Raw genomic sequence first — 18,390 nt, 5'->3', positions numbered from 1 at the left:
TCTTGGACGACTCCATCTATTCTCTCACCTGTTATTCTTTCTATCATCTATCACTTCTCTTACCCTGCGCATTGTTATTATCCTTACCTTCTGTTGGTTACTTATCTTTGCGTGTTTTGAACTTGGGTCCCAGAAGAATTCCTTCTGTTAAATATCTGCTGTGTTAGATGGTTATTGTCTTTTGAACTTACCATCTACGTAAGAATTGTCGACACCTCTATCATCTCTGATCAACATGGCTCCAAGCGGAGGCCCGTCCATGACCTCTCAGGCCAGAGCAGCTGAACTGAATGCAGCAGCAGCAGCCAGAGCTCGAATCCTCAATGGTAACCGCAATTGGGAGCTACCAGACAATCGTAAGTTTCTCCAGCCAACTGTCCCTAACAGATACAACGCGTACTTACCCTCTTATAGCACCGAGGAGCATCCCCAGCCAATCTCCATCATCTCAAACGAATAACCCCTCGTCTCAGAAGAAGAACGCTGAACTGGGTGCTGTCGAAAGTTTCAGACGTCCCAATCGTCCTGTTGACCGTTATTATCCACCTGTCGCTACCTCTGCTACACCTATTCCTGTGTATGCATMCCCCCCGCCGCATTATACCGACCCTCGTGCGATGTACGTTCCTGCGCCGTATCCTGTGGCGACGGATTATTATTATCCGCCAATGTACCAGTCCATGCAAAGCTTTCAACCGATATATTCAACCCACATGAGCGGGTATCGTCCTCCCAGCCCTCTACACCGTGGAGCGATTGTAGCTATGACGCGTCAAAACACTTCACGTTCTGCTGGTGCTTCGCCAACAAAACCTGGGCCGCTCCAGCATGTAAAAGTTCCTGCTACACCTCCTGTCAAGTCTTCACGATTTTCAAGCCCAGCAAAGAGTCTACCGAGAGGCTCGTCGAGAGGTCAGTCCAGAGGTTCGTCCAGGGGTACATCGAGGAGCCCATCAAAGAGCCCAGTGAAGAGACTCAGAGCAACAAAAAGCTCGGAAAAGTCACCAGTGGAGGTTCTTAGCTTATTTACGCCTGATGATTTGAGTCCTCTCAAGGTGGAGGTGGAACTCAAGCGCTTCAAAGCCGAACTAGCAAGGATCGCGTCTTCAAAAGAAGAGAAAAAATCCAGCGACAATGCTGAAGGTAAAGCCAGCCCTGGAAAGTCACCAGTGAAGTCAAGCAACAGTCATGAGGGTGATAATGATCATCACAAAGACAAAGATCCTAAAGTGGAAGAAGATGGCCAATCGACACCTCGTGCAAAGCAACCGGGTGAGTGACTCTGATAGTTCGTCTATATACAGCTTTTTTTTCTAGATAACTCTAACGATTGAGCATTACTGATATGTCATAACAGAGCCATCGAATGTTGTACGAGCACAAAGGATCAACGACCAGTTAGCCATGGAGGTGCACCCTGAAGCAAGAAGAAAGCCACCTACTTTGGAGGATTCCCCTTTGACGCAAAAGACATATAGGAATTCTATGGTCGATAAAGTTCGGCCATTTTCTTTCTTGCCAGCAGGATTGATGCCTCGACCTGCCGTGAAGGACAATCTCAGTACAGCGGACCAGATGTTGCGAGTTCAGGAAGCTCATAACGCAAATCCTGACAAGAGCATGTACCAGGATGATGGAATATTTCACGTAGCTCAAAAGACTGATGATTCTATCGGTGAAGCCACGCCAAAGGCTGTGCCGAGAAGACTACAGTCACCATTTCAGCTTCGTCCTCGTTCACCCGTGGCCTTTTACAAGCCAATTGTCAACAAGTATGCACGAAACGTCTTTGCGTCACAGCAATCGCGTCTGGAAGAGTTCTGCAAAGTAGAGACTGGGCTATCCTGGATGGCGTTTCGACAGAAGCCTGAAGTGAAGGATTTGCCAGGTCCTTTCAAGGGGCTTCCACGGTTTTCTCTTCTGGGTGAAAATGCTCAACGTCCGATGGACACTGGGATCCTCGTGCCTCCTCCTGGATTTGCAATTCCAGGTCCATTACTATTGCCTCGCTCTGTACACTGGAACCCTGAAACTAACCCCAGTAATCGTGCCGCTACATATTACGAGCGGGTGCTAGCGGCTGAAGATTGGTTCCATCAAAGCATCTTGGAGAGGAAAGAATCTTCCAACCAATTTCAGAGGAAACTCAATGAGGTACGATCAATAATATTCAATGACCAGGACCCTTTCAAGGATCTTCCACCACCGCCTACAAACCTCAAAGGAGCCCAAGTCACTGAGTTGGTCAAACGTGTTTCGGAGCAATTGATCTCGTACACTGATACAACGGAAAATAAGAGAAGGGGCTTTGACTTTAGTGATGTTGAGTTTACGCTTTATGCTGCAACTGGCTTTCGAGGGTCGAAAAGGAATCGCCGTAGAAACAGAAGATCTCACCGTGCAAGATACCGTGGTGTTGAATTTGATATTGCTCCAGGCAGTGAAATTTTTGACGGGGGTATTTTCGCCAGTGAATTATGCTGATAGCAGTGACTTTTAGTTTTGGCACTTCCTGTTGATGTTGTTTGGCTCGCTGTGTGGCAGGGGTGATGATTGAAGATTTTGGTGGTTTATAGTATTTCTAAGGCTTTTCTGGACCTGGGATTGCTTTTTGAATTCTAGCTTTTTCTTAGTGTTGCTGAGCTAGTCATGTTCTCTATTGGGTATGCTCTTTCGTACCAGTGGCTGTTATTACTGTTTTCTGATCGGGACGAAGATTGGAAAGGGGATAGATGATTTTGCACAAAGCGTATGTCAGAATACCTGCTTGATACAAATTGACGAACAACTTGCTTATAAATGCCAGTCTTACATCCGAAGTATCAGTATTCATAGCTGCTTACTTGTATCAACAACTATACCCTTCTCTTGAATATCAAATCCAACTGTCCTGGCATAAGCGTAAAGTTATCCTTCATATTCCCCTCCATCGCAATCTTGGCTTCATCCATCGTCATTGACTCTGGAAATGAAATGTCATATGTATATATGAGCTGTGCCAACGTCATGCGCAGATTCATCATGGCCAGGGGTCTGCCGACGCAACTGAACGGGCCTATCCCGACATCGACGCTCTAGTTAGTACTTACATAGTTCTAGAGTAAATGGAAATGGGGAGAGTGTGCGCACCAACACTGAAAGGCGCAAATGCTTTTTCTTGTTTAACCAATTCCGGGTTTGAGGACCATCGCTCCGGGAGGAAGTCGTTTGGGCGGTCGTAGATGTCGTTGCCTACCAAAACCAACATCGAAGTTAGATCATAGCATCATTGAAGAGGGTAAAGCGGGTGCTGACGTCGTCCAAGGACATAATGAGGTGTTGACACAGTCACATTTCCCGGGATATACGTTTCATCATCAATCCATAATCCCTCAGGAGGTGTCAGTCGCCATAACGTCGTAGGCACAGGCGGATACAGGCGGAGAGTCTCGTTTATGATGCCATTCAGAATTTCTATATTCCGGACGTGGTGGGCACCGACCTCTTTCTCGTTGGGGGGTAGGGATGCGGAGATTGCGTCTTGGAGTTGGGTTGTGATGTGAGGGTTGCGCGCGAGTTCGTAGAGGGCGCATGTTAGGGCTGCGGATGTGGTGTCGCTATTTGCACGACATGGCATGACAGGTTAGTCACGTATACGGAGGGAAAGAGGAAGAAGCTAACCTTCCAGCTACTACAAGCAACTGTGCCTCTCCTCGCAATATCCTCGTCTCGAACGGGGTCGGTTCTCGCTTCTCGTACGGCTCAAGTAGAGTGGACGCGATAACAGGCGAGCTCGATTTCGTCTGTCATTGAGCAGACCTATTAACAGCGCGAGGGGGAACAACAGAAGAAAGAAAGGACTCACCGATCTACACATCAGCATCTGCTCAAAACAATACTGCTCAAACTGCCACCACTTCCGCGTCAGGCCCGGAATCGCAACAGCAAGCCGAATCAACCAAATCGGACACATGAACCCGACCAACCCTATAGACTCATTCAACATATCAACAGCTTTGTGGTTTTTACTAGTACTCAGCATATCAAAATGCGAGCCGAAAGCGACTTCACCCATGACATCGAAGGCGTACTGATTGATGATACGCGTTGCATCAACGGGGCTATTCTTCTCGTTCTTTTGGCTCATCGAAGAGTCCCGATCAATACGCGCCAATAGATGTCGATGAATCTCCTTAATTCTCGGCTCGTAATCACGTAGCCTGGTTTCGGAGAATGCCTTACTCCATGGCCGGCGTCGCTGATCATGCAGCGATTTATCGCGGGTTGTTTGGATAGAGGTACTTGGGCTGTTGAGGTCGTAAAATGGTGCTTTGAGGCATGTATTATGTATCTTCTCGACAGCCTTGGGGTGCACAATAGACAAAGTGTTGGATCCTACGCGCACGATCTTGCCGTATCTGTCGTGTGCGTTGAGGAGGACGAGATGTGCCTGTTTGCCGGGTGTGACTTGGAAGAATAACCAGGAATTACTGATTCGGGCGCTGAAAGGACCTGAGAATCTGTGTAAAGAGTGGAAAGGACCGACTCGGTAAAGGACACAGGTTGTGTATATTCCAAAGAGAAAGGAGGTGGCGGTTTTGGTTGTGGTGCCGAGGGCTTCGTAGAAGGGCTGTCCTTGCTTCGAAACGAGATAGATTATTGCACTGGTACAGATCAGGAGGAAAGAAGCGAAATAGCTGGCACCATAAAGATGGTGTTCTCCATGGCGGAAATAGGTGATGAATGTCAAAGCCCCGAAGCTGGCTGTAGCAAGTATTCCCAAGAATGCCATTACGCTTGTATTGAGCACCTAATCTGCACAGTCAGTTCATCTGATGACTGATAGGGATCGCAAAGTTTTAAGTAGGCATTAATGGATAATTCATCACGTCCCTGTTCATGCCATTTACCTTTTATATATTCCACGTTTTATCCAAATCAGGGCTCAGCTTACCTATCGGGATAGCTGTGTGAACTACGTACATAGTTGGCGCTTTAGGGCATAGATCCACACTTGAACTTGAATTTACTTCATTCTCGACCACTTATATGTGACAAACCGATTCACAGCTGGAATACGTTGTAACTCAGCTGACTTCTACTGACAGAACTTGGAAGTAAGGGCTAGTTAGGAAACACGAATGACTCGGACATCGCCGAACAAAAGGAATCTGCAGGTAGCACCACATCTGGCAAACTATTGATAGTATTACATTCCGAGACAAAGCAACAACGACAAAGCAACAACAAAATCTTTGTTTACTACGGAGTAAGCTCTAATATAATTGGAGAATTGTTTGAAATATGTATCGACCTGTTGGTTCTTTTACTGCAGCTAAACACCAACATTTGAAAGAACCAACACTAGATACAAATGCTGACACTAACAAATCATTTCCAACGCAGCAGGATACTACCTGTCCATATTTCTGCGCAAAATGAGTAGACACCATCCAATTGATACTATATCACTTGCATTTGACAACCCAAACACCGCGCCACTGTCAAAATAAAACAATTCCATTCGCTCCACTCGGGATCGAGAAGGCGCTATAAATTGGACCCTACACATGTACCATGTGCAGTATGTACATATGTAGTGGGGTCGAGATGAGATCTGATCTCAACATGCGATATGTGATGAGTTAGATCGATGCGCATGCATGCGATAAAGATTTAGGATTGAGGCTTGGAATTTATTGGTTGGAGGACCCGGGATTTTTCCCAACCGCTACAGCTTCATCAGTAGATTGAGTGCATTTATCGTGTCATCATTTGAAGATGCAGATTTGTCAACTATTCCTTCCGGCTATCATCAAAGTACACCATGCCACCTCAAGAAGAAAAAACGTGCTGTCAAAGTGGTACAGTACATAAGCGCCAAAAGCAATCATGCAGCTAGCCCTAATTCGCCTTAAGCGGTAAGTGCTACCCAATCCGGAAAGATACATACATAGTCGTTAGCCGACTAGTGAGTAAGTTGGTGATTCATGCAAACTGACTCGAATACAAGTCAACTGACATTATTAAGCTTACGTCAGCTGTAATGCAAGTGGGGGAAACGTACAATAATATCAAAGCTCTATGTATACAATTTCTTCTGATCTGGAAGGATCCAAAGAAAATTAAAGATTAAAACATATGACGAATTGGCGGAAAGGAAAAAGGACACATGAAGAAATTCATTTCCAAGCCATACCACCCATCTACCAGGACCATGCAAAACGCCGCCGTAAATAGATAAATAGAGATTAAAAAATATGCAGCCCATGGGCAAGTGAACATAAGCGCCAGGCTGCAACCCCGAGAAGCAATCGCACGCCAGTGTCAAATACTTAGCCTTAGCATGAGACTAGATTAATGTGATTATCTTGCAGGGAAGAGCAGGCAAGAAGGGTACGATGTGGATGGAATGCTGTCGCTGAGATTGGCGATGAGCGGTTGTTGTGAAGGAAGCTCGAGTAAGGCTCAAAGTTCGATAGGTAAGTACCGTCGACGTTGAATGTCTTGACTTCGTGTCGGTTGGTTCCACTAGATTTGTCAGTACGTTTCTCGCTCGACTAGCGACTAGGAGAGAACCTACACTGTAAAGACAGGCGCATGCTCATGAACGCTCAACGTTCGGAGAGTATCTTTGGTCGCATGGATTGTGTTGATTGGATCATTCATACGCAAATCCCACAACCTGATTTCTCCATTTCGGCTTCCAGAGACCAGCTCCCTCACACCCCCACGTTGCATATGAACGTTGGTGATCCATTGTTTGTGTTCTCGCCATACCTTCACCATGGCTGCCGTAGACTTGAGCCGCTGATCGAAGACACGAACCGCGCCATCTCCAAATCCTGCAATGAAGATGTTCCCTGCAACTTGATCAGAGGTCAAAGAGGTAATGCAAGATCCGGAACGTGCCGAAATGTCCTATTCATAATATTAGCATTAAGATAATCAAAGCACGTGATAGAACTTACATTCGTGCAGACTTCCGTGGCAGCGTTCCAAACTCTAATGACTTTGACATCACCTGCAACCAGAGCCTTACCCTGACCTTGCTGCCAGTCAAATACCAAACCGGCATTTCTATTGCTTGGTATAAGTTCAGGTAGAGCCCGGAATGCAGTGACAATTTCGATTTTCTTGCGTTTCTCGTAATTTCGGTAAACCTTCAAGACTCCGTCCGAAGATCCAGTCATCAATAGTGCCTGGTCGTCTTCATTGATATATCGGATCTCGTTTATCTTCGATCCCGGAGGATTGCCGTTGGAAAATCGATTGAGGCAAATGTTCCGTTGCCAGTCCCATATACTATACATCCATTAGCCCGCATTCCCAAATGAGAGAATTAGGATCGACATACGAAATTCCATCACGATCATCGCCAATGGCGAGATGATCTTCGAATTGGTGGAATGACATCTTCATAGGCTGGCTATCGTTGGTTAGCAATGCTGTCGAGACATGCCAGCGACTGCTGCCAGCTTTCTCTTTGAGAGGCTGAGTTTCGGCTATGATCCTCTCGTTCCGACTGCGACGCCAAAGGCGTTCATTGTAGTCGGCACTACCTGGCTCATCAGGCTCGTTAGGTTTCATCTGCGGTTCACGGAAATACTGTTCAAATCTTAGTGAGCAGGTTTCCTGGCGGATTTGTGGAGCTTACCTCTGTAGACCAATCTAAGAAACGACTCTTCAAGGGTATCGATGGAGGAACGCTAAGATCTTTCGATTCAAAGCCTCTGGAAAGAGGCGCTGGCGCTTGATGATAAGCTGTTGCCGGAGCTACTTGATCGTTCACCTCAGGGGGTCGGGTCCATTCTGGTGGCGCGCGCCCGCGTGGAGTGATGGGTGGCCTGCTCTTAGTAGGCGAGGCTTTGTGCTGAGATGAAGTCGGTGATAATGGCTCTTGGTCAGCTGATGTGGCTGGACCAAAGGCAAGATTTTTGAGTGATGCTGCAACACTGGCTGTTCGTCTCATACTCAAGGAGAAATAGCCTTCGTTCTTAGGTTGAGGTTGAGCGGGAGGGGCGGGATGCGCAGCCTTGAACTCCACCGGCTCTGCTAGCTGCGGCTTGTTCGGATTAAGACGAGCCGCAATGTCCATGATTTCTTCGCGGACCTTGTTAGCCATGGTAGCCATCGGGGACTGTAACAGAGCGAAGTGAATGTAGTCTACAACAGTACTGCCATCTTGAGCAATTTCTGGATGAGGATCCACGGACAGAATCAAAAGCTGTTTCCATATCGTTCCAAAAGTGGTATTGTGAGACAAAGAATGCGAATTGTCATCAGAGTCATCGGTCTCACCGAGCAGTGCAAACTGGTTAGATTCATTTTGTGCCCGGCGGAGCAATGAGTGTTTCTCTTCGACCATTCCCTCATAAGCAGCAACTAGGAACTTGTTCTCGTATCGCTTGACAAAGGTAGAGAAGAATACCAAGAGTTCCTTCCTTACCAAAACACTGCCATCGGTTGACATAGGAAGAATTGCCATGGCAATAACCTCCTCAATCTTAGCAACTTGATCCGTCAAGTCGGGTATGCCCAGGAAATTGGTCAGTGCATGCAGCATTGCAGCGCGCACTTCCGGGACAGGATCAAGAGACAGCTCACACAGTCTTTGAGGTGCCGCATAGCGAATACCCATCCATTTCGCATCTGGGAAATCTACCCAGAGCATACTCAAGCATAGGCAGGACCATTGTCGGAGCAGTGGGTTCTCCACATCCATGAGATGGTTCAGACAAGAGTCAAAAAGCTCTGCAGAAAGGCATACATTCTGGCCTTGAGGATAATTCTTGCAGAAGATTGAGACTATGAAAGCGCACATTGCTCGGTGCTCGCTTGCATTGCCGACAGGAATGGGAGATGTGGGGTTCAGAATAGTGATGAAGTAGTGAATGCCATTGTCTTTCAAAAGGTCATTCTGCACAGAGTGATCCACAGCCATTATTCGAGCCCAGATAAACACCATAACAGGCTTTAGTTCCTGGGCGGCTGATTGTAGTAGCTTGACGACGTAGGGGAAAATACCGATACTGAGTGCCAAGTGAACAGCCCATGGCCCCAAGTCAAGGAATTTACTCAGCAGAATTAGTGCCCTTAATCGATGAGCCTGGCTGAGTAAAACCTGTAAAACTATCGGCAACTGATCCGGAGGATTTTTCTCCGTCGGCCCAGACGACAAGTAGACCTCAAATGCTGTCAACTGTTCGGCAAAGAAAGTAGAATGTTGGTATTCATACTGCCTCCGCCCCTCCTCATTGTCAAGCAAGGCTGAAAGCTGACTCAGAACCATTTCTATGGCAAGATCCCAACTTTGCCAGAGCGGATGGTTATGTGTTTCCGGCAGCTTGGGAGACGACATGGGATGGCATTGATAAGTCCGCATAATTCGCTCGGACAGCAGAAAATTCCTGAAAAGAGCTGCAACCATCAAATCTTGCCTAAAAAGCTTCTTGAATAGAGGACGGGGAAGAGTATTCCACGCAATAGTATCGGTGATAGCGGTGAAGATCCAATTCAATTCGCCCAGCGGACTTCTTCGATCCTGCAAACGTCCGGGAATCTTGAACTCTTCCAATTTGAGGTTAATGTTCAGGGGATTCTGTAGAATGAAAAATCGCAATGCAATCTCTATAGGCGTAGTGAGACAGCAAGTGAATAGGTCGGCAGGAAGGTCAGGATTTGTTGGAAGAGTTTCAGACTTCTGGCAAGCCGCCAGCAAGATGCAGTCACCATAGTTTTGAATGGGTGCATTGGGATCCCTCTTCTTCGCTTCGATATTCTCCCTCTCATGCTTCTCAACGAAGCCGTGAAAATTATGTATTATGTTTCCTGCATGGGACACATCAAAGACAAACAAGCTGGGTCCTGCGAGCCAAGACTGAAGATCGTATAGCGAGACTGGAATATACTGAGTGTAATTCTTGTTGAATACCCAGATTTCTCCTGATTGAGTGGGAAGTGGAACACCATGGCCGTTGTAATGGAATAGAACCCTCTCGTCTTTGGCGTTTCGGCGTAGAGAAATACAAAACTTTTTTGTCTCATCTACCGATGGATCCAAGTATTGTTTGTACCTCGTCCTTAAGCTGAGATTCTCATATTGCTCCTGCAATTTCTTCCCAATCTGTTCCATCATCTTATTCTGCCCACCTGTCGTAGATGTAGGGTCTACCCAGCATTCTAGCTTGGCGGAAGGATTGGTCTTTACGACATCCGGAGGATCGACGCCGATATTCAAACAAATTGCTAGTGCCGCCGACACTGTCTTCAAGCGATCCCTCATACGCCATTCTTGTATTGCCCAGCTCCCAGACGGCTCTCGTGGAAGACCGCTTGTTTCATGCCGTTTCTCGGTAAAGTACATATAAAAGTTCTATCAATCCGTTAGCTTCGCGGTACCATATATCATCATCCGACACGAATATCATACGGAATGAAGTAGTTTCAAATATTCAGTTGACGTATATTCTTCCTGCCATCCATGCCTCATTGCAAAGTCATCCTCCTCATTGGGGGTGGCTTGACTGCTAAGCACCGACCTAGGTCCATAATCACTCCTTGCGCGTTGGAGTGCACCTGGCCTACCGCCTAAGGAAGGCCGATTCGGAGGCGCTAGAGTTTCTGTTACTGTAGCACCATTGCTGTCGTATGATCCGTCGAATCGAGCTGGTTGCGCTGATGGCGATTCCTGAGGCTCTACTTCGGTAAGTGACCGATGATGGCTATTCAATGGTGTGGGCGAGCGGTCGCGTGGTGAGATAACGGAGTCTGGAGTTGGTTCAAAACTGACTCGAACCGATCGATTTTGATTCCTTCGAGTTCCGTTCATAGCGGATGCCGGTCCTGACTGGGTGTCCCCGTTATGGTTGCTGTGCTCCATGATGAGATTTGGATCTCTCATGACGAATAGTTCATTCTATCTCCACAGAACGAGGCACAGTCGCAAGCCCTTCTTTGTGAATAAATAGTTTAATGTTTGATAAAATAACGCAGTCAATAGGTTCTAGAAATGCGGGCTTGCGAATGGCTCGTGCTTGGCTTTAGCATTCTTGTTCAAGTCATTTGAGGTCGAAAGTCCGCGGGGACAGAGCCGCGGGCGATGAGGCTTCACTTCGATGCGACCGCAGTAAGATGTTTACTTCGGTTCGATAATCGGCCGCCGAACAACAAAGATGACAGAAGCGTTATTGATATTGACTTCAGAAAGCTGGTTAGCTTTTCAAGGTCTGGTGACGACGGAAAGAGATGCCATACGAGCTGGTGGTGGAAGGTCTTGGCGCGACTGAGCTGTACCGGATTATGGATTTTCCGGGATCTTCAAGTATGGATCCGGCAGCAAACAATTTTGTACATGCTTTCATATATTATTGACCGCTATTTTTCGCTTCCACAAATTTACTTTCATTGTTTTTGCGAATCGGCTCAAAAGGTACACAATGGCCTAGTCGTAGCTTATACGGGCATGTTGTAAGACCGGTGGTCAGTAGAGGTCAGGAACGTTTTATAGACATGTACTGTTCAAGGTTCTATGTGCTCGGATGCTTCAATATTACACACTAAGGAGATGTGTTTTGGTTCTAAGGCGGGTCAACCACCCATGTAGATTCAATTGACACGAGATTTCCGGATTGTTACTTGACTTGAAGTGACCGACACTTTTCCTACTCAAAGAACGCTGCTTCAAGATTTTCTCTGGCATATGTTGCATATGCAGCATGCATTTGTTTAACAAACGGGGCATGGAATAAAGGACCAGTCCAAAACAGCTACACATGACTCGGCGATCGCAGCAATGCTGCTATCCGAGTACGTATCATATCGGCGAGCAATCATCGATAAGGATAAAAGTCCCCATGTGGAATCCAAGGGCAACAGAACGACCTCGAGACAACTTACTACTTTTAGGGTTAGGAGTGCTGTGCGACGACCGGCGAATGAACAAAAGCTGATTCGCCCCTCCTGTTCTATGGCCGATTGGAATGCAGATGTATTCGACAGATCCATTTCTCGCTTCCTGATCCAGTGACATCAATAGACCCCAGAACTAAGATTGTTTGACGTCGCAAATTTTGATTGAGTTCTGTTAGTCCGAGGTCCGTAATCGTACCTTGCAGGACACAGATAGGAGGATGCCTTATTCGACTCGACTATAGCCAGGTGTTCAAGGTAAAACAGATGAAGTAATGCATCGTTACGAGCCATACATACCATACACGATTCTCAGGACGATTCGGGTAGATGAATGGATCTCTACCGCGTATTCTGGGGCGAGCTCCTGGTAACGATACGGTAACGCAGAGGGTTGAATGGGAAATTGATGCTCGTGGTGCTTCAGCGCTAGCACGGGTTGATGCTAGCGCTGCTGCTCTGCCCATCCCCATAGGCCCGCMCCTGCCATGATCCGAGCCAGAGAGGGTCCGTCCACAGCCAATCAGAGTCCTCACATGGGCGGATGGTTGTAGCGTTGTGGGGGGGCCCAGTGTGAAAGTGGGAAAGACCACCCCTGGCTGCTGGGAACCTGCCCATTCTGCCAGTTCTCGTTGTGAGTTCCTGCCAGTCCTGTCCCTGGCCGGCCGCTCTTGTCTGCACCAGCMCCCGCCAGCCAAAAGTGAGGCAGCCCGAAACTTTTCGAGGCCACTAGGTACGACTCAATTGTTGTTCTTGCTCATCTCATTTCTCGAACCTCAAACCTATTCAACGTCTATACCCACAGACTGTCCTTGAGAGTTGACCTCTCTTTTCCTCTCTCTGCGTTTTGTGTCTCCGCCTCTCCCTTCGTCTCGTTTGACTTGACTCCATTCTTTCCTTTCTCGGAGCATTGTCCTTTCCCATGCTTTCCGCTTAGTGCGGTCGAGCTTAAGAGGACTGCACTGGACCAGCTGCAAGACGTCAAAAATCGCATTTTTCGCATTGTTCAGGAACAGCACTTTACAGTTTCGAATCGATCACGGATTATCGCCTCATTGTTATACGCCGGTTCATTAAAATCTCGCCGTCAGATGCCTTTACGACCGTCCCGCAGCCTTTCCCCTAGAATCCTCGACAACCAGTAACGGACTCGAGGTTGCGTTTGCAACAACGAACGGCCGCATTAGACAAACTCGCCCCAGAAATACTGGCCCTCGTTGCCGTCATTGCTGCTACAGATAACACAAAAACGGTAGAGTTGGAACAATCATATACCATGGCGTTCCTATTCAAATCGAAGAAAGCCCAACCGGGTCAACAGCCAGGATCACAGGGCTTTCCGCCCGCCAGCCGGAATATACATACATCAGAGGGCTCAATGCAAGAAAAACAACCTTTCGTGAATGGCGACAGGCCGCGGGATATGGGCAGAATCGTGTCCCCAACGCCCAGCGGAAGTATAAACAACTCTTTGAACTCCGTCACCACTCCCGGCAGTCCTGACCCCAGTCGGATGCGACAGCGAGCAGACTCGGAAACACAAGTAGGATAGAAATCTTCATGCGATCATATGATGCTTAATGACATTCTTTGCTGATTCTTTTTAGGCTCCGCGATCACAGTCATCCGCTGGCACCGGCTCTCCCACAACGGGCTCGAATGCTGCGCTCTACCCTTGGTCCCAGCGACGCCTGAATTTTACTTCCTCAAACGCGAACCCATTTCCTCGATACGGCGCCGCAATCAACTCAATTGCTTCGAAAGAAGGCGACATCTACATGATGGGTGGTCTGATTGACGGTTCTACAGTGAAGGGCGATCTCTGGATGGTAGAAAGTAGTGGTGGAAATCTTTCTTGTTTCCCGATCCCAACGGTTTCGGAAGGTCCAGGTCCACGCGTTGGTCACGCGAGTCTGCTAGTAGGAAATGCATTCATCGTATTTGGTGGTGACACAAAAATTAACGACAACGACGTTTTGGACGATACCCTCTATTTGCTTAATACATGTGAGTGTTTCAAGCAACATGCTCTGGTTGAATACTGGTTGACTCATTTTCGCTTTAGCATCTCGTCAATGGTCTCGAGCGATTCCCCCCGGTCCTCGTCCCGCAGGACGATATGGCCACACTCTGAACATTCTTGGATCCAGATTATACGTCTTCGGAGGTCAGGTTGACGGTTTCTTCTTCAACGATCTCGTTGCCTTCGACTTGAATGCTCTTCAAAGCCCTACCAATAAGTGGGAGGTCTTAGTCCGTAATACGAGCGACGGTGGCCCGCCAGCGGGACAAATCCCTCCACCACGAACAAATCACACAATTATCAGTTTTAACGACAAGTTATATTTGTGAGTAAACATTGATGTAAACACACTTACTTGGAGGTTTTAGCTGATCGGGTCTCAGATTTGGAGGTACAAATGGCTCGCTTTGGTTCAATGACGTCTGGTGTTACGATCCAAGAACAAATAGCTGGTCAGAACTTGACTGCATCGGCTTTGTTCCTTCTCCACGTGAAGGACATGCTGCGGCACTAATAGGTGATACTATGTATGTTTTCGGTGGTCGCAATGAGGATGGTATCGACTTGGGCGACTTGTCTGCATTTCGTATCGGCAACAAACGGTGGTTCTCGTTTCACAACATGGGACCTGCGCCTTCTCCGAGGTCTGGCCATAGCATGACTGCATTTGGAAGACAGATTATCGTTCTGGCAGGCGAACCGAGCTCAGCACCGAGAGATCCAACAGAACTTAGCATGGCTTATGTTTTGGACACATCCAAAATCCGCTATCCAAACGAGACTGCTCCTAATGGCGAGAAAGCTCCCGATGGACGGAAAACAAGCAGTGAAAAGTCCGTGACACCCACTGGTCGGGTATCAAGGGAAGCGCAAAATGCTCCGGTGGAACAACCACGCCGGATGACTACCTCATACCGAGAAAGCATGATAGGCCCAAGTGTGAAGCCACAAAGTGACCCTTCTCAAGGCCCAGCGGGATCAAGACTACCACGGGTATCCATTGCTCAAGCACCCGCAGGGCCACCCCCACCAGGCCAAGCGCCAACGCCTACTCCTCGAGTGAATGGACAGGTTACACAGGGGTCTAGAAGTAAGACGCCGACTAAGCAAGACCGAAACTTCGGCCCTCAAGTTGATACAGTGCGTGCTGCCGCGGTGGACCGTGATGCGCAATCACCGAACTTGAAGGGCTCTCCCTTGGATAGCAATCGGGCCCCAGCAGACACAAGTCCTATCTCTGGTGGTCGCCGTACTCCAAATAGTCAACCTCCGTCAAGGACCGCTGCAAGGCAAATGGAGGCCGGAGAAGCAGCCCCTCTTATGAGTGGACCGACAAGGCAAAGATCACTGCAAAAGCAACGACAAAGAGCCTCTATGGATAGCACCGACGAATCCATTCTGGGAAGGCAGACAAGTATGGATGGTTCTGTTGAGTCCCGAAGTCATAGGAATTCCCGCATACTGGGTGACGAACCCAGATCACCTAGACTTACCCCTCATCAAGAAGCGCTGATCAAGGAGCTTGAAGCGGCGAGAAATCGCAACGCATGGTATGCTTCAGAGCTTGCATTGGCCCGCAAGGCTGGCTATAACCCCAGTCCATCTAGTAGCTCGACTCTTGATGAGCGCCCTCCTGATGCGTTTACCGATGAAGACCGGCCGTTGATTGAGGCGTTCCTTGCAATGAGAGCGGAACTTGCTAAGATGCAAGCCACGGTGGATCGCCAGGCTGCGATCGCCTCCAAGAGAGTAGCCGAGGTCGAACACCAACGCGATGCTGCGATTAGTGAAGCGGCGTATGCTCGTGCCAAACTCGCTGCTCATGGTGGCAGTCAACGTAGCACACCACAGTTGGAAGGACCGTCTCGCGGTGATGATGATGCCGGCTCCGATCGCGCGACAGATCTGGGTAGAAGACTGGCCATAGCCTTGGCCGCACAGGCTGAGATGAAATCGAAGCTAGAAGCTATGACGGTTGATCTCGATCAAGAAAAGAGAGCTCGTGAGTTGGCAGAAGGGACAAGCGAGGCCACACGAAAGAGGCTAGCAGAATTAGAATTGCAGAATCATACGTTGGAACTGGAAAGTCTGAGAGCCGAACTCCATCAGCTGCAAGCACATGCCAGACAAGAGTCCGCGCTCCGTTCGGAGGCAGAGGCTAATCACAAACAGGTCAGTATTGATAAGGAAGAGTTGAGCCAAAAATTGGAAGATGTCACGACACGCCTTAAAGATCATAGTGGTAATATGGCATCACTACGTGAAGCCGTTGCAGCCTCTGCAGCCAAGGCTGCTTTGATGGAGAAACATCTTGAAGAGGAACGTGAGCGCCGAGAAGGTCTGGAACGAAAACTGCTACAATTGAGGGCCGATCACGAAGAGAGGACTGCTGAGTTGGAGACTGCGAACCGCCGTTTGAAAGAGGCCGAAGAAATGGCCGAAAGTCATGCTCGGGAGGCAGAGAGTCATAAGCTTGCCTTCATTTCCGGCCTTGATCGTGCATCATCAATCGATTCTGATAGCTCGATTCGATCGATAACTGACCAGCGCGTTGTAGCTTTGCAAGGCCAAGTTGAGGCAGCTAATAAGCTGGCCAGATCCAACCAGGCAGCCGCCGACGAAGCTGCGGACAAATTAAGGCGCGCGGAAGAACGTATCGCGGGTCTCGAGGCGTACCAAGAGCAAGTCAGCCGTGAAGGTCTTCACCTTCGCCGTCAATTGCAGACAGCCATCAAAGACAGCCAGACTATGGCTACGGAGAATAAGGAGCTCAAATCGCAGCTCGAGAGTCAGCAGCGCGACACAAGTGCTCTGGCAATTCAACATGGTGCTCTTAAAGATCTTTTGGGCGAGCGCGGCGTCCATGCTTCCGATAGCCGAAGGTCCCCTCTGCTAGATTCACCTGGGTCTCGCTTTGGTACCCCCGAACAAACACGTCTCCGCGACTTGGAACAGCAACTTCAGGCTAGCTTGAAGGCTCACGAAGAGACCAAGATCACGTTTGAATCGCGTGAGCAAGAAGCTGACCGTGCTTACCGGGAGAAATTGGAGCAGCTCGAGAATGACTACCAGTCCGCCGTTCATTATGTCAAGGGGACAGAAAAGATGCTCAAGCGCATGAAGGATGAACTGGCTAGGTATAAGACACACGCTGCTACTTTGCAGACCGAGCTGGAGACGGCGCAGAAGAATGCAGAGCTATCATCGAGCTCTCCAGCTCCGGCGTCTTGGGAAAGCGAACGATCCGAGTTGCAGAAATCCCTTTCAGAGCTTCAGACTAATATGAGTACATCTATCACCGATTTGGAGAGTCAAATCACCAAGCTCAGGGAGGACCTTGCTGCAGCACAAGCTGACAGCCACGAGACTCGATCGGCGCATGAAGCTGCCAAGGAAGAACTCCTTGCTGTGGCAGACAGGTCACGTGCCGAAATCGAGCAGTTGAAGGAAGAAAACTCTCTGTTAGAGTCTCGAGCATTGCATGCAGAGCAGCGGGTTACAATGCTGCTTGAGCAAATGGTCACCTCTGTTGACAACCATCGCCGTCAATCTCAGCATGGCCAAGGCTTCAGCACCATTTCACGGACTCATAGTAACGCGTCGACAGCGACGGCCGGCGCATTCGATGGCGGCCGAGCTCGTGGCAATAGCAATGTGTCCCGTGACGATTCGTTCCTGGACAACCGCAGTTCAATGGCCTTGGATTCGCTTGCCAATGAGTTGGATGCTCTTCGTAGTCACTGGGAAACCACCAATCGTAGCCACCGTCTGAGCTCTACCTTTGATTTAGAGGCAACTCCAACCAAGGAGACGCACGAGGGCAACACATTGAGCGAGAGTGTCAGTAGCTGGCGACGGCGATTGGAGGAGGAGGAATTACGCGCGAGCAGCCCGGCTGTTGATCTCTCTGACGGATTGAGAACGCCAACTGCAGCCACTCATGCAGGCGCAGCAGGGCATTCTGGCAACAACATGATATAAGCTGGAGCGTCGTGAAGACGAAAATTTTTTCTTTTCACTGTTTTCTTCCTTTGTCTTTTCTTCCCACTCTCGTCGTTGTCTCGATTGTACTTCTATACCCAAATTTCCCCCAAGACTGGTCTCTAAGCATGTTGGTCTTACTTTTGATTTACTTTAATGGCAGGKACCATCATTTGATGATGTCTTCTGTCCCTATTCTCTGTGTTTTCGTCTTTCTACGCTTCTTTTCTCTGCGAATTTGCTACATTCTTTGCGTCTTTTGTAACACATCTTCATCGTCATTTATTTTACCTCTTGATTGTCCACATGTTTTCTTTCCAATCAGCATCCTTCTTCTTTGAGGTACGGCGATATCGAATCTGTCTTTCTAGGGACTATGATGAACTAATAATAACGTGGAACGGGCATTGCATTGAGTTTCTTCCTAAGTTCATTCATATCAATGGGACATTGTTGTTGTACTCGTTCACTTATACAAGATGTCTTCCGTAATTTAT

General features: G+C 48.3%; 3 protein-coding genes across 3 annotated transcripts; 2 read left to right on the top strand and 1 right to left on the bottom strand.

Annotated features, from left to right (window-relative positions):
* Nucleotides 1-235: 235 nt before the first annotated feature.
* Nucleotides 236-2,484, top strand: BHQ10_001413 (uncharacterized protein; the record flags this gene model as incomplete). Its single annotated transcript, XM_040873447.1, has 3 exons — nucleotides 236-356; nucleotides 415-1,272; nucleotides 1,358-2,484. 3 exons carry the CDS (start codon nucleotides 236-238, stop codon nucleotides 2,482-2,484), a joined length of 2,106 nt encoding a protein of 701 aa, XP_040729918.1.
* A 371-nt stretch (nucleotides 2,485-2,855) lies between these two features.
* Nucleotides 2,856-10,861, bottom strand: BHQ10_001412 (uncharacterized protein; the record flags this gene model as incomplete). The annotated part of the gene is made up of 10 exons (XM_040873446.1): nucleotides 2,856-3,033; nucleotides 3,090-3,231; nucleotides 3,295-3,596; nucleotides 3,661-3,782; nucleotides 3,845-4,789; nucleotides 6,760-6,900; nucleotides 6,951-7,284; nucleotides 7,337-7,587; nucleotides 7,637-10,354; nucleotides 10,412-10,861. The coding sequence occupies 10 exons, from the start codon at nucleotides 10,859-10,861 to the stop codon at nucleotides 2,856-2,858; spliced, it is 5,583 nt and encodes a 1,860-aa protein (XP_040729917.1).
* A 2,304-nt stretch (nucleotides 10,862-13,165) lies between these two features.
* Nucleotides 13,166-17,893, top strand: BHQ10_001411 (uncharacterized protein; the record flags this gene model as incomplete). Its single annotated transcript, XM_040873445.1, has 4 exons — nucleotides 13,166-13,432; nucleotides 13,497-13,896; nucleotides 13,955-14,237; nucleotides 14,296-17,893. 4 exons carry the CDS (start codon nucleotides 13,166-13,168, stop codon nucleotides 17,891-17,893), a joined length of 4,548 nt encoding a protein of 1,515 aa, XP_040729916.1.
* Between the last annotated feature and the right edge of the window lie 497 nt (nucleotides 17,894-18,390).

The sequence above is a fragment of the Talaromyces amestolkiae genome (assembly GCF_001896365.1).
Source record: "Talaromyces amestolkiae strain CIB chromosome Unknown scaffold2.1, whole genome shotgun sequence".
Classification (NCBI taxonomy): domain Eukaryota; kingdom Fungi; phylum Ascomycota; class Eurotiomycetes; order Eurotiales; family Trichocomaceae; genus Talaromyces; species Talaromyces amestolkiae.
The sequence above is the reverse complement of the archived record's forward strand: the minus strand, read 5'-3'. Positions and strand labels throughout refer to the sequence as shown.